The 16515-nt window shown below is 36.3% G+C and overlaps 1 protein-coding gene across 1 annotated transcript; it reads left to right on the top strand.

Annotated features, from left to right (window-relative positions):
- Positions 1 to 514: 514 nt before the first annotated feature.
- On the top strand, positions 515 to 11240 carry LOC107787718 (tryptophan synthase alpha chain-like). The gene is made up of 10 exons (XM_075256790.1): positions 515 to 866; positions 1432 to 1578; positions 1671 to 1762; positions 6161 to 6180; positions 7680 to 7730; positions 8314 to 8390; positions 9137 to 9214; positions 9849 to 9926; positions 10764 to 10823; positions 10909 to 11240. The coding sequence occupies exons 1-10, from the start codon at positions 672 to 674 to the stop codon at positions 11041 to 11043; spliced, it is 933 nt and encodes a 310-aa protein (XP_075112891.1). The 5' UTR covers positions 515 to 671; the 3' UTR covers positions 11044 to 11240.
- Positions 11241 to 16515: the final 5275 nt, after the last annotated feature.

Raw genomic sequence — 16515 nt, 5'->3', positions numbered from 1 at the left:
TGTGATGAACTTCAGGGGTGAAGTTTGTTTTATATTTGCTGAACTTCAATATTCTTAGAGCTGAAGTTCTAAAACAACAATGACAAGTTGTCATTAAGATCCAGTTGCTATAATGGAATTATCAAAAAATTTGAAAAGCAATACTCTTATAAAACAATACCATTTGTAAAAGTATCATCTTTCAATTGTTGAATGTTGGGAGAAAGCTAAAATGGTTAGTTTTCAATTGTTGAACGTTGACAGTATTGTAATTGCTGGACATAACAGCACCAATAGCAGCAGCAGAAAGTTCATCCCTATGAACTGAAGTTTTATAGTAGCACCAACAACAGAAGAAAGAAGAAGAAGAAAACGAAGGAGGAGAAGGAGGAGGAGAAAGAGAGCTGAAATTGTTTAAAAAATGGGTACAGTTAAAACTTTTTTAAAAAATGAGTATAGGTTAATGGGGGCGACCAAATAGGGCGCCCCGTGCAATTTTTACAATTACAACCGCAAATGCAATTACACCAAAAATCGGTGGCTTAAGTGTGAATAGTTCTTTTGCCTTACCCGCATCTGAAACTTTTCCTAAATCCAGCCACTTCATTCTTACAGCAGGCCGTACTTATACCCCGTGCGTTGCCGCTATATCTCTTCATCTCCATTAGCAGAAAGTTAAAAGTCCTGATGTTATGGCATCTTTTCTAAAAGCAACCCACTTCATTCACTCCAATAACAAGCTTGAAAATCACGCTTTTCCTCACTCCTATAATAATACCCAAAAACTCAAGATTTCAACTTCGGTCAAACCTCCCATGGCTGCTCTCAACACCACACCAACTGTTGGACTTTCTGAAACTTTCACTCGATTGAGGAAACAAGGCAAAGTATGACTTTCTGTCTCCTCATTTTTCTTCTTCCCAAAAAAGAAGAATTTTTTTGTGGGTTGTGATTCCTTTGTTTTGTATAATTCTTAGGTTTTTACGTGTTTACGCTCTTGAAGGTTTATTAGAGTTGGGCATTGGTTAAAAAGATGATAATTTGCTTTAATTGGGTTTCCAAGAAAATCTTGGATTTGATACTTAGGTGTGAGAGATTTCCAGTGAGTAGTTTTATCTGTAGCTCCTATTCAAACTATGAAAATTAGTGATAAATGTACAGCAGCCAGAAGCTTATCCCCCAAAAAGAATTTTCTTACTGTTAGAGAATTTTCACCTGCTTTGATTGAATTTCTGTTTTGAACATTGATTGAATTGGAAAAAAACAAACACTCCCGTGGAAACTTTTTATTTTTATGCAATTGTTTGTTACTTTGGTGGGTAGTTGTCGAGGTTAGAAAGATGTCTTCTTTCATGGCTTTTCTGTCAAAACGTCGAGCTGCTTTTACCGTTCAAAAGTATTTCTAGTATTATCTCTGGTTTTTTAATTGAAACTCAAATTTTTGTTGCAAAGGTGGCATTAATTCCATACATCACTGCTGGGGATCCTGACATGTCAACAACTGCAGAAGCACTGAAACTGCTTGATCGATGTGGTTCGGATATCATAGAACTAGGGGTACCTTACTCTGATCCATTGGCTGATGGTCCAGTCATCCAGGTTTTGATGAAGTGATTAGTGCATTTTAGTCCTATATTTTGTCCTTTACCTCTTGTATATCCTCATTCTTCTTTACTTATCTGTTTTCTCAGGCTGCTGCTACAAGATCACTGAGTAGAGGGACCAATTTTGCCAAAGTCTTATCAATGTTAAAAGACGTAAACCCCATAGTCTCGAATTTCTAGTTAGGGATTAACAAGCTGTAAAATCACCTGTTAACTATCTAGTGCAATTGTAGATACAAACAGTCCTTAAAATTACTTTATTGATGGACCTTATGTTACCGACTGGTAGTAATTATGATTTGATTTGTTGTCTGCTTGCTCGGCCGCTTTGTTTATTCTGGCATATTTTGTCAAATGTCTTTTAAGAAATCTAAAATTATTTCTTGTTATAAATATATTATATTATGGATGTTCATTTAGTATTCCGTTGTAAATAATCTTCCTGAAGAAGCTTATCCATATGAGACTCCACCGTAAATATGTTTATCCATTTAGTACTCTATTGGAAATAAGCTTCCTGAAGAAGCTTATCACTTCGGTACCCGATTATGGATAAACATTACCCTCGGTAGAAGATTATCCATATCGGGTATAATAAGCTTATCCATTCAGTACTCCGTTATGGATAAACATTGCTCTCAGTAGAAGATTATCCATATCTGGTATAGTAACAGCTTACACAGCAGTTTGCAGTAGCAGCTTACACAGCAACTTGCAGTAGCAGCTTACACAGCAGCTTGCGTAGCAGCTTACACAGCAGCTTGTAGTAGCAGCTTACACAACAACTTGTAATAGCAGCTTACACAACAGCTTACACAGCAGCTTACACAACAGCTTCCTTTCTTCTATAAATAGAAGAGATTTCAGTTCATTATGTACATCAGTTTGAATTCGAATAATATATCAGTTTCTCTCTATACTTGTCTTTACTTTATAGTCTTTATTTTATAACATGTTATCAGCACTAAACTTTGACATCTCGAGCAAATACTTTGAAAGTATTAGAGGTAAGAACTTTCTTTTCCTAAATAATGTCAAATCTTTCTAAACTTGAATTTTTAGCCCTGGATATATCAGACAAAAGCTACATGTCTTGGGTGCTTGATGCTGAAATTTATCTTGATGCGATGGGTATGGCAGACACCATCAAGGATAAAAATCAGGCATCAAACCAAGATCGTGCCAAAACAATGATATTCCTACTCCATCACCTTGATGAGGGCCTGAAAATGGAATATCTCACTATTAAAGATCCAGTCATACTGTGAAATAATTTGAAAGATAGATATGACCACCTGAAGATGGTCGTTCTTCTACAGGCACGTTATGATTGGACTCATCTAAGGCTACAAGATTTTAAATCTATCAGTGGGTATAATTCTGCAATGTTCAGAATTATTTCCCAATTGAAATTATGCGGTGATAATATTACTGATCATGATATGTTGGAGAAAACTTTCACCACTTTTCATGCCTCGAATATGCTCCTGCAGCAGCAATATCGAGAGATGGAATTTAAAAAGTATTTTGAACTTATCTCACATCTTCTTATAGCAGAGCAACATAATGGGCTATTAATGAAAAATCATGAAAACCGACCTATTAGTTCTTGTCCATTCCCTGAAGTGAATGAGACGAACTTCCACCAAGCTAAACGTGGAAGAGGTCGTGGCCCCAGTCGTGGTCATGGCCGTGGTCTGGGAAGAAACTCCAATCATGGTAATAATAATGCACCAAAGAAGCCTCCTCACCACCAACAGTGGAAAAGGAAGGAACAAAAGCATGAAGCGGTGCAAGCGCCAAATACAGAAAATGCATGCTATAGATGTGGAGGAAAAGGGCACTGGTCACGTACCTGCCGTACGCCAAAGCACCTGGTTGAGCTTTATCAAACCTCCCTGAAGAAGACAGAGAAAAATGCTGGAGCAAATTTTATTTCTGAAGATAATTTAGACTTCATGCATTTGGATGTAGCTGATTACTTTGCACTTCCAGAAGGAGAAACAAGTCATGTAATCGATAGTGAATCTGTAGAAATGTAAATATTTTAATTTTTGTTGTTTGTAATAGATAGTATGGTTATGTAATTGTTGTACATAAATAAAAGTTATGCTTTGATAATGATGTTTACTATAATATATTTTATTTATGTTATTTTGAAGAATATGGATAACCCTTAAATTATGTTTGGATCAAAGACAAACTATGAAGATATTTGTGTTATTGATAGTGGAACAACTCATGCCATATTCAACGATCAGAAATACTTTTCTTATTTGCATAAGGAAAAAGCAAATGTTTCAACAATTTATGGTAATAATAAGTTTGATTGAAGACTCCAGAAGAGCCATAATATTTCTGTCTAAGGGAACAAAACTTATTATAGACAATGCATTGTTCTCCTCCAAGTCCCGAAGAAACTTGTTGAGTTTTATAGATATCCGCCGAAATGGGTATCATGTTGAGACAATAGATGAAATGAATAGGGAATATCTTTGTATTACAAAGAATATTTCTAGCCAGAAATGCATTGTAGAAAAGTTACCAACTTTATCTTCTGGCTTATACTATTCAAAAATTAGTACAATTGAAGCACACTCTATCGTAAACCAGAAGTTTACGGATTCAAATACTTTTGTGCTTTGGCATGGCCGTTTGGGCCATCCTGGATCAATAATGATAAGACGAATTACTGAAAATTCGAGTGGACATCCATTAAAGAACTTGAAGATTCTTAAAAATGACGAATTTTCTTGTGATGCTTGTTATCAAGGAAAAATGATCACTAGACCATCACCAATGAAGGTTGGTATTGAATCCCCTACCTTTTTAGAGCGTATACATGGGGATATATGTGGACCTATTCACCCACCAAGTGAGTTGTTTAGATAATTTATGGTCCTAATAGATGCATATTCAAGATGGTCTCATGTGTGCCTACTATCATCTTGCAACCTGGCGTTTGCGAAGCTATTAGCCCAAATAATTCGATTAAGGGCACAATTCCCAGATTATCCTATAAAGGCTATTCGCCTTGATAATGCTGGAGAATTCTCAACTCAAGCTTTTGATGATTATCGTCTATCTGTTGGGATAAAAGTTGAACATCCTGTAGCTTATGTTCATACTCAAAATGGCCTTGCAGAGTCATTTATTAAACGCCTGCAATTGATAGAAAGACCACTACTTATGAAAACAAAATTGCCCACTACTGCTTGGGGCCATGCTATCTTGCATGCAGCATCACTTATCCGTCCCAGACCGACACATTATAATAAATATTCTCCGTCACAATTAGTTTTTGGTTATAAACCAAACATTTCCCATCTACGAATTTTCGAATGTGTTGTATATGTGTTAGTAGCACCACCACAAGGTAGTAAGATGGGACCACAAAAAAGGATAGGAATATATGTTGGGTTTGAATCACCCTCTATTATTCGCTATCTTGAACCATTAACAGGAGATTTATTTACTGCTCGATTTGCAGATTGTCGGTTTGATGAAAAAAAATTTCCACAATTAGGGGGAGAGAAAAAGGAAATCAAAAGAGAAATTGTGTGAAAAATTTCATCGTTATCTCACTTTGATCCCCGTACCCCTATATGTAATCAGGAGGTCCAGAAGATCATCCATTTACAAAATATAGCAAATCAAATGCCAGACGCATTTACTAATTTGAAAAGGATAACTAAGTCACATATCCCAGCAAAGAATGTGTCTTTCCGAATTGATGTCCCAGTAGGACCATCTACTAGCATGAGAGATAGTGAACCTAAAGCACGCCTGAAGCGTGGTAGGCCTTTGGGTTCTAAGGATCGAAATCCTCGAAAAAGAAAATCGACAAATGATCAAAACGATACTATGAAGGGATCTCCTGAAGAGACCCAAAATCTGATTAGTTCTGAGATTCCTGAAGAAATTAATGAACCCGAAGCTCATGTGAGTGAGGAACTTTTAATAAGTTCGATCAGTGATGGGATTAATTTAAATCGATCTGAAATAGTGGTAGATAATATTTTTGCATATAATGTTGCACTTAACATTATGCAAGATAGTGAGGATCTTGAACCTCGATCTGTCGAAGAATGTTGACAAAGATCTGATTAACCAAAATGGCAAGAGGCAATTCAATCGGAATTGAAGTCACTTGCTAAAAGAGAGGTCTTTGGACCAGTAGTCCAAACACCCACTGGTATAAAACCAGTTGGTCATAAATGAGTTTTTGTGCGAAAAAGGAATGATAAAAATGAAGTTGAAAGATACAAAGTTTGCCTTGTTGCACAAGGATTCTCACAACGACCTGGAATCGATTTTGATGAAACATATTCACCTGTTATGGATGTCATAACATTTCGATATCTCATCAGTTTAGCACTACATGAAAAGCTTGAAATACATCTAATGGATATAGTTACAGCTTATCTGTACGGTTCACTTGATAATGAAATTTATATGAAAATCCCTGAAGGATTTAAAATGCCTGAAGCAAAATCTCAGGAAATGTATTCAATCAGATTACAAAGATCTTTGTACGGTTTAAAACAATCTGGGCGCATGTGGTATAATCGCCTTAGTGAATATTTGCTGAAAGAAGGTTACATAAATGATGTTATTTGTCCATGTATTTTTATAAAGAAAATGGCATCAGAATTTGTTATACTTGCTGTTTATGTTGATGACATAAATCTTGTTGGAACTCCAGAAGAGCTCCAAAAGGCAATTGAATATTTTAAGAAAGAATTTGAGATGAAAGATCTTGGAAAGACAAAATTTGTCTTGGTCTGCAAATTGAACATTTAGCAGACGAGATCTTTATCCATCAATCTGCCTATACAGAAAGGGTCTTATAACGCTTTTACATGGATAAAGCGCACCCATTGAGTACACCAATGGTTGTTCGATCACTTGAAGCGAATAAGGATTTGTTCCGACCTCCAGAAGAGGACGAGGAACTCCTTGGTCCCGAAGTACTATATCTCAGTGCAATTGGTGCACTAATGTATCTTGCTAATGCTACAAGGCCTGACATAGCATTTTCTGTTAATTTACTAGCAAGATATAGTTCTTCTCCTACACGGAGACATTGGAACAGGATTAAGCATATATTGCGATATTTAAAGGGAACTCTTGATATGGGTTTGTTTTATGCTAACAAAGATAGTGCAGACCTTGTTGATTATGCAGATGCAGGTTATTTATCTGATCCCCATAAAGCTCGATCTCAAACCGGCTACGTATTTACATATGGAGGTACTATCATATCATGGCGCTCCACAAAGCAATCTATCGTTGCTACTTCTTCAAATCACACTGAGATAATAGCTATTCATGAAGCAAGTAGGGAATGCGTATGGTTGAGATCAATAATTCATTTTATTCGACAAAAATATGGTTTGGAATGTGAGAAAAGACCCACAATTTTATACGAAGACAATGCTGCATGCATAGCCCAATTGAAGGGAGGATTTATAAAAGGAGATAGAACGAAGCACATTTCACCAAAATTATTCTACACACACGATTTTCAGAAAAATGGTGACATTGATGTGCAACAAATCCGTTCAAGTGATAATCTAGCAGATTTATTCACTAAATCTTTGCCAACTTCAACTTTTGAGAAGATGGTATACAAGATTGGAATGCGGAGACTCAAATATTTGAAACAATCACAGGCAAAAACTACAAATAACTACCAAAAAATGCCACGCAAATTCTAAAAATTGTACAACAAGACAATTTGTTTTATTTTCGATTTCTTTTGGAGTAATTGTCGTGGAAACAAAAATCACGTGCTCACACTGTTTAAAATGAGAATTTATTTTGGATGAATCGATGACTACCAATCATTTAGCACCTTATAACAGGTTAAGCCCTAATATTTTTGCAACTTGAAAGCTAGTGTTTTAATTTTGGGCTCCTTTTCCCCCACCAGTTACTGATTAGTTTTGAACTTCTGATAATGAGGCATGTCTTATCGCATGCTTTTCTTTCTTCCTTTTCCTTTCTATGTTAGTATATATCTGCACTAAAACGAGTGAGTTTTTGGTGTAACCATGAGGTCACAGTTAGTATTAGTTGGTTGAGATCTGTAAGGTATCAAACTTTTTTTGACGTGGAGATTCTCTACTTCTGGTATACATAAGGGTTTACTTCCCGCAAATCAATAAAAATATTAAGTACTTTATCTAAAGAAAAATTTCCACTAAAACGATTGAACTGTGTAAAATTCTTCTATCAATTTCCTAAAGAAAAGCATTTTGTCATCCAACTTAGTACATCTTACAAAAACTGCAGTATAGACGCGTTGTAAGTAAAAGCAAAAAGTTTTACAGATAGAAAAAGAAGCTGAAAAAACCTGTGGTTGATGCAACCTTTATGCTATTTTGCATGGTAATTGGAATTTCCCATCTTAGTTTTGTTCCACCATCTTGTCTATAACATTTGTTGGTGGAGATGACTTATACCTTAAATAAATGTTGATTGGTTTGTACAACAACAACTGCACCTTAGTTCCAAACAAGTGTTGATTGGTTTGTGTGGGTGCATATTAGCTATTTCCTGGAAATAATTGAAGATTTGCAGTGAATGAGTTTTCTTTATTTCAGTTGTTGCATTATACAACATGGTGCTGATAATGCGGTCTTCTTTCACGCCATTGACCTAGTCGTATGTTTTCTTCGTTCTGACTTGTTATATGTCTCGCTATGACAATTCTGTGTCTTTTCAGGACTTGTTGTTCCAGATGTCCCTCTTGAGGAAACTGAAATTTTAAGAAAGGAAGCTGCTAGGCGTAATATTGAATTGGTTAGTCTTTGTGCCAAATATCTATCGCAATTTCCAACTCTCATGAGATGCCCCAAAGTCTCGACACACAATTTTCTTCATTTGTCTGTTTAAAAATAAACAAATCCTTTACCTCAGTCCTTAGGTGTGCAGTTAGTTTCACGTGATATATCTGCTTCGTGATTACATAGCAAATTTACTTAGTCTATACTCCACTCTGAGTCACGAGTAATTGCCTTTATGTGATTTGCTCATGCTCATGGACATGCTTACATGTGTATAGGACAATAGCATACTATCATTTACTAGAAAAGAACATTTTTGCCATCTGGGTGAATGCAACGGATGTCTTTGAAGTTTGATAGATATGACTCTTTCAATCAAATTATGAGGCTATTATTTATGTTGCATGAGTCATGGAGTGCTTGGAAATGGTGGACAATGAATTTCTTTGTTGGTAGAGGGTGGACTCATAGAGTCTATATTGATGATATATCAAAAGGAACAATTTCTGCAGGTTCCTCCATTAGAAGAGGTTATCAATTTTGTTTCATTGTTTTGTCTTCTCTTGTTTTTATTCGAATTTCTTTGTCTTATTCTTCTTTGGTGACCTTGATGTGAATGCTTAGTGATATTGCGAAATTTTTCCTCTTGTTTGGATTGAGCATAGCATTTGATCATTCACCTGTACTATTTTTCCTCAATGAAAACATATTTGCCTTATCCTAGTTTCCCATTTCAAAAATTGAATTTTCATTTTCCTTTAGGTATTGCTTACAACACCGACTACTCCAACAATTCGTATGAAAGCCATTACTGAAGCGTCGGAAGGATTCGTGTATCTTGTAAGAACTTCCCTCTCGTTTAGTAGAAAGCTGTTTTAACCATTACTGTTTTTGCCGTTTGCTTACAAAGAAGGTGCAACATTTTCAGATTTTATTCAATGTCTTACCCTCCCTTTTGTTTCTTGGTCCTCGCTCTGGAATTTATTCACTTTCAATTATGCACACGTGGTTGCAGTAATCTAGATTCTTGGCTGGTGATCACTTGATGAGCGTCAGTTTGCATATCAACCTCAAGTTCTTTCCCTATACCACATGTTAATGGACTATTATCTTCATTCATGCTTCAATTTATAATAATCATATTTTGAGTAACAGAATGTAAGGCACCCATGAATATAGCTAGTCAATTACAACCTGTGGATTGAACGGTGTGATGTAAATGCATATTTTTAGCAGGGGTTGATTGATCTGCAGCGCTTTGGGATCATACTTGCTGATATTTATAGTGTCAGCTTCAATAAATTAAAAGTGCTAAAATCTACATGTACCATAGATATGAGAGTGTGAAAAATTGAACCAATATTTATGGATATTTCTAATGAATTCGTTCACTTGAGATATGCTGGTGACAATCTCTTCGTTTCGCTTCTATTGTTGCTAGTAAAAATTTATTATTTAGTTCTTGAACTTGTAGGTGAGCTCAATTGGAGTTACTGGAGCTCGTGAATCTGTCAGTTCGAAGGTTCAATCGCTCCTGATCGACATTAAAGAGGTTTTGGCTTATGCTTCTTATAATTCTCACGTCTTCCATATAATGCCTAAGCTATTGTGTCTTAAATTCTTATGTTCTGCATGATGGTCTTCCAGAAGTTGGTTTGATATATAGTTCAAAGATACATATCTCGGCATAGTAGACTTTCTCTTGAAGGACACCAAGAACATTGGATGGAAAATTTTCGCTTCTACGTGCTTCTTTAAATCTACTTAACTTGCTCATTCAAACTTCAGATATTCTCTCTCTTTTCTTTCTTTTTCCTTTCAAATGTTCAGGATGTTTCTTCTCTAATTAGAATTGCGAATTCATCCTTGAATTTGAGGAAAAAATCACTAAAAAAGAAAATTTATGAAGAAAAAAAAATCATCCTTGGATCGAAGAAGTGTCCATTGAATTACACAATATTTTGCTATTTTTTGGCGGCAATTTATAGAATGCAGGCAGGGGCTTCCTTGGACTTAACCAGGTCCTGCTGCCTTCTGAAACCACTTCAGACTCCAAGGATTAAAAAGAATGCTGAGCACCATCCTTGTGCTGTGATTGCTCAGATCTTGGTCTAGGGAAGTCCGAGTCATCTTAAGTGAAATCTGAAAGCTCCGATTAGATTTCTACAATACACATGCTCAATCATGAGAATTTGATTCTTGGGTCAGATTCAGTTTTTTGAAAGTAAACAAAACAAATTACCTTTTGATTATCATTACCCAATTTACTTGGATGCCTGCAATAAAACATGGGTTTGACCTCTCCGAAGCATCTCCCTTTTATTTCCCCCCAAGTTTTTAGGCCTAAATTATTGAGCCCGTGGGAAACTTGTCCTTTGCTCTTTGACAGGCAACATCTAAACCAGTGGCTGTGGGATTTGGTATATCAAAACCCGAGCACGTCAAGCAGGTAAGCTTTTCAATGACTTGGAACAAGGCTTTCTGAGAGTTAAAAAATGGTTATTTATTATTTTGCTTTGATGCATGTATTGCAGGTGGCAGGATGGGGAGCTGATGGTGTGATTGTTGGTAGTGCGATGGTAAGAATACTAGGTGAAGCAAAATCCCCCGAAGAAGGCTTAAAGGAATTAGAGGTCTTTGCGACATCTTTAAAATCTGCACTCTCTTGATTTGATGGTAGAATAAATTATTTTCATTTCTTCAAGCTTGGCACTTCAATTTTGAAACTCCAGCTCATAGAAGCAAATTGATCTCCAAATCAGATTGTCTGATTTAGGCTTTAAGATTTTGACATTCATACTCTAGCTTATATTAGTTGCAGAATAATTCTCTTGATTTTTTGTATGGTAATTCAAATTTAGTACAAAAACATATTTTCTCCCATATAACACCAGCTTCTCAATGTTGAAATTTCACAGCAAATCCTAATAATGGCAATTCACAAGATACACCCTTTTCTCAGCATCTCAAACTATTCGTCTTTTCTTTTTTTTGGTTATCCCATCGGTATCTGGTATCCGCATTGGGGGTAAAGAGCTCCTAACAAAGGCGACTTCATACCTAAGGTTCGGACCCGAAACCTTTGATTAAAGATAAAAGAATACTTACCACTCCACCACAACCTTTGTTATTTCCCCCTTCTCATAAGAATATATAGTTCATACGATAGAAGAAATTGAATAACTCCCTAAAATCTAAGCAGTCAAGATGTATGATCAGGTTTCGTTTATTACGATCTTTGTCTTCTACTCGATACTTCAATCGGGTTCTCGCGTCTGCTCCAAAAGTTGGGCAATTTCAATTCGCATCATAACGTTCAATCAACTATGCTTCTATCCTAAATATTCTCTGCAGATAAACAGAGAGAATTTATCAACTGAACAACAATATAATAAACTTAGAACAAAAGAGTTTTTAGACTTGAATCTAGTATTGATGTGAAAATAGAATTCCAGAAATTGAATTAAGAATTTTCCTCAAAGTTTTGCAGACAGAATACGACTTAGAAACAAACAGAGCAACACAAAGATTATTAACAAATAATGTGTCAAGCTGCAAATGAACAATACACTTAAACAAGAACTTGAGAGGCAAGAAATTAGAGTATGGAAGGATAATCCTCAAATTTGATTGCTGTTTTAGGAGTGTCAGCTTCTTTTTAAATGAAATTAGACAGAGACCAGAGTAATAAACTTTAAATTCACATGGTTTCATTTCAATAATTAGAAACATGCATATAAGTCATCTAGTCTATACTAAAGGAATTGATCTCTTAGTTTTGAGTCTTCATTAGGTTGAGTTTTCACACGCCATGGATAAAAATGCAAAGCTGCACTTCTTTCAATGTCTTTTTAATGAAAATTAAAGGAAAGATTTGGAACACAAATGAAGAAATCTCCATGTAATAACCCGAAATATAGTTGTATGGGTCCAAATTTGGACGACCACGACTGTTGATGAGTACGACAAGCGACGAGATCCTCGTAGCTTGACATCACTGCAGGGGACGACAGACGAGAGAACAAGAGAACAAGAGACCGTACAACCTTCGCAGTAGCGTAGGTCCATTAGGGGACATTAGGAATATTCTTTCGAATATTCTCTATCATTCGTCTTTTAGGGCTTAGAAGGAGTTTGTCCCTTATATATATAGCGTAAAGACAACCTTGTAGAGGGCTTCTTCTGCATTTTCCCCAACTAAGAACACTTGCTTATAAAACGATTAATATCAGTATTGTTCGATCATTCTTGATAAGGTCAAGAAATATTATCCTTTGATTCATCTCGTATATATTTTGTTCTAGAGATTATTATACTTAGCTAAGATTTACCCATTCATTTCCTTAAGTTGATTTATTCAAAAAGATCCCAATATCTTTTGAGTCAAATAATTTGGCGCCGTCTGTGGGGATTTCTATAGCTGAGATTTTAGTTTCGTCTAGATCTTTGAAAGAAATAATCTCTTCTTAGCCTCACAAAGGCTAACAATGGAAGGAAAGGGAGAAGCAAGGTTAAAGGCAATAGTAGGTGTTGTGAGCACGTGATTTTTGTTTTACGCGACAATCACTCCAAAAGAAACAAAATAATACCAATTGGTTTTTACTGTACATTTGCTGGATTTTTACGTGGCATTTTTTGCTAGTTATTTGTTGATTTTGCCCATGGTTGTTTTATTCAAAAAAAAATAAATAAATATAAAAAATATATGTCTATATGTCGTGTGAACCGCAATCTGTTTATTAAAAGAAAAATAAAATATGTGCGTCCTTCATTGTATTTTGTCATTAAGTGTTTAGTATAATTAAATGTTAATTGTGTGATAATTGTTGTCCAATGTTTACATGGTATTATTTGGCAAATTATTTTAAGGAATTAACACCAAAAAAAAAAAAAAAGAAAAGAAGGAGTTTCGGACTTGGGCCAGTCCGATTTTTAAAACAAAACAAGCCCAAATAAACTCAGCCCAAACCCCATGTAAACCCGGTCCAGACCAGCTGGCCTCAGGGGGCCTTCCAAACGACACCGTTTTACTGCAGTCTGATCAGGGCCGTTGATCTCAAATTGATCAACGACCAAGATCATATTCCCCGTAACCCACCAACAAACCCGACCCGTCTCACCCGGACCGACCCCAAACCTTTATCCTTGAAACGACGTCGTCCCTAGTTAGCCAAAGGATCCTGGCCCTTCATCTCATCTCATCCAACGGCCAGGATCCATTTGCTCACTAACTATATAAACTCCTAACACTACCCTGCCCCCCTATCCAAACCCCAGCCTTCGTCGTCCTCACCACAACCCCCAAACCCTAGAGCCGCCCAAGTATCCCCCACCATGAAAACCGGCGGCATGAACGCCGATGACCTTCCCCTTAACACCATAGAACCCCCTTGACGTCCTGAACCCAAATCTACCAACCACATACCTCGAATCCTATCCCGCCTTCTCGAATCTTCATTTGAAGATTCGAGTCGGAACCTAATCTACACCGATCTGCCTTGAAATCATACCAGACACTCCCCAGGCCCCCCTCGTGACCAAACCATACTTGGTTTGGTCCGAATCTAACCAGGGAAACACGAATCCCAAATCTAAGTTTTTGAACTCTAGTTTTCCCTGTGCATGTTCCGTGCTTTGTTCAAACTGAAGAGATTAAGGCCCAATGGACCTTAATCGAGGTGTTTCTCATCCGAGAAACACTTCGTTTAAAAGTCCATTCAACCTTAAAGAAGGTCCGTCCAAACGCCAGTGGATTTTTCCTGATTTGTTTTAAGGTGAGTTAATTTTCTTTTCTTTATTTCAGTTCGTATGTTTGTGTGTTGTTAAAGGCCTGTCCGCATGGCCAAACTTTTTGTTTTGTGTTTTTGAACTGCTATTGTCCACCTTGGCCGGACCTCTGTATTCAGTCAGTTTCTTTCTTCATAATGCGTGTGTATAAATGTATGTTCAATTGAATCCGTAACTGGTCATTCATTTAGTTCTTAGGGCCTTTCTGTTTGACATTGCAAAATGAACCCCTTATGTGATACTGTTAAATGTCTGATTTTTGGCTACGATTGTATGTGTTAATGCTAATATAGTCGAGTCGACATGTGTCGTCAATTAGTTTCAACTGTCCAAACAATAACAAATCGAGTTGCTTCTGTTGAACATTTGCCTGAATCAATTAAGAACCAAGTCCTGTTAATTATAGTCGTTAATATGATTTCAGAAACCTAAGGCTTGGTCTGTAACTAAAATCTGAATTGATGGCATGTGCACTTGAAAACAACATGTGCATTGTGCACAGCCTGGTCCCTGTACAAAGGGCTTTTGATTTAGAAATGGTTTGACAGCATATGCTGTCAGATATATTCTACTGCCCATGCTTGCTTTTAGTTAATAAAATAGGAAAGAAAAGCCTGCCAGGGAATATTGATGGGGTTAATACTTAATTAGCTAAGTGGAACTGAAAAGGGGCAGCACATGGGAGGGGTATTTGATTAATCCAACTGGCTGATAAAGGGCTGAGGTTTAGGCTTATAAAAGAGGGACAGAATTAGGAGACAGGGGGGGGGGGGATAGAAAAACATCTGATAGACTGGGGGAGAGAAGAGAAGAGAGGGGAAAGAAAATACACACTCTAGACCTTAAGAGTTGATAGAAAAGAAACACACACACACTGTGGAGATAGAAAGAAAAGAGAGAGTTGACAGGAATAGAAAGAGAGCAAGAAAGAGAGAAAACAGATTAAGAAATCAGAAACTTGGTCTTGTTTGTCTGAAGTTCATTTATTGTCAATACGTTAGGCAGTGTTCTTTCTTCTAAATTTCAATCGAGATTATTGTTAGTGTTCTGCTGCATTTGGTATATTCCGGAATTGGACTGTCTGGAGTATCACACTGTGTGCTGTTTCATCGGGTTGTTTCTCCTTCAACTCTAGTTCCATCTCGCAACAGAATCCTTTCTGTTGTGCTGTTCTGATTGCTGCTGCTATCTTGCTCACTATTGCTGCTGCATTTTTGTCCTGCTGCTACTGTTAATTCTGCCTTTTTGCTGCTGCTGATTCCCATCTTCTTCTTCTTCTCCTTTGCACTTTCAGCATTTTCAGGTACACATTTCAAGTCCCATATTGATGTAATTGAAACAGTTTGAAAGTATGAAATGAAAAAGGTTGAAGAAGTTCAAGCATCTGCTGTAATATTCATAGTACATTAACAGGCCTTGTGGAAATTGATTTAGCTTATGTTTCAATAGTTCAAAAGAGTATACTGATAGCCGACTGAGTTTCACCCCTTTGTATTTGAGCTCGACAATTGTCTGTTAGTATAAGTATGCATATTTCGACTTTACACAATACTGTTTTCTGTTTCATTTAGTTTTTTTAGTAAGACTAGTCCATATAAGTTTGGTTAAGTTCAATACAAGAAATGCTCAGACTAAACGTTGTATTTCGCTAACTCGTATATGATTCCTTGTCAAATTAAAGCATTTTACTTCGCCAGTTATCCTTTAACCTAGTTCAAATAAGTTCAGTTAAGTTCAAATTAAGAAATGTTCGGATTAAGTATTGCATTTCATCTATCTCATATGTAATCTTTTATTCGACCAAATCATTTTCGTAAAAGGCATGACGTCTTTTTTACTTTAAAAGTAATCAATCAAAATTGACAGGAGTTTGGTTTAAGCTGAAGTATATACTTCAATTAGCACACACACTTTCCTTTCTTCTATCTCTGGAAATAAAAATAATAGAAATGTAGTCACTGTAGGATACCCTTCTAAAAATAATAAGACGAGCCTCGCCAAATAAAAAAAAAAAACCAATTGCGGGGCCCTCAACAACTAATGATAATTATTTAGAATTCAAGATAGGCCATTTAATAAATTTCATGGCCTTCTACAAAGATAATAACGCGTTAGACTCTGTTGGCGCGGCTTAATTAAATCACATTCTTAAATTCGGGTGCACATTGATGTGACCCAAATCCAAATCTCAACAAAGTCCAAATGTGTCGACAATCACGGGTGCATTGATTGTGACGTGGTTCGAGATGCATTTTCACGACGTTGCAATTCTGTAAAATAAATGATAATAATAAAAGCGGTTAAAACTTAATAAAAGCACATAAGTCACAACATGTATTTAAATCAGATATTTA

This window comes from Nicotiana tabacum, chromosome 7 (genome assembly GCF_000715075.1).
Source record: "Nicotiana tabacum cultivar K326 chromosome 7, ASM71507v2, whole genome shotgun sequence".
NCBI classification, from domain to species: Eukaryota; Viridiplantae; Streptophyta; class Magnoliopsida; order Solanales; family Solanaceae; genus Nicotiana; species Nicotiana tabacum.
The sequence above is the reverse complement of the archived record's forward strand: the minus strand, read 5'-3'. Positions and strand labels throughout refer to the sequence as shown.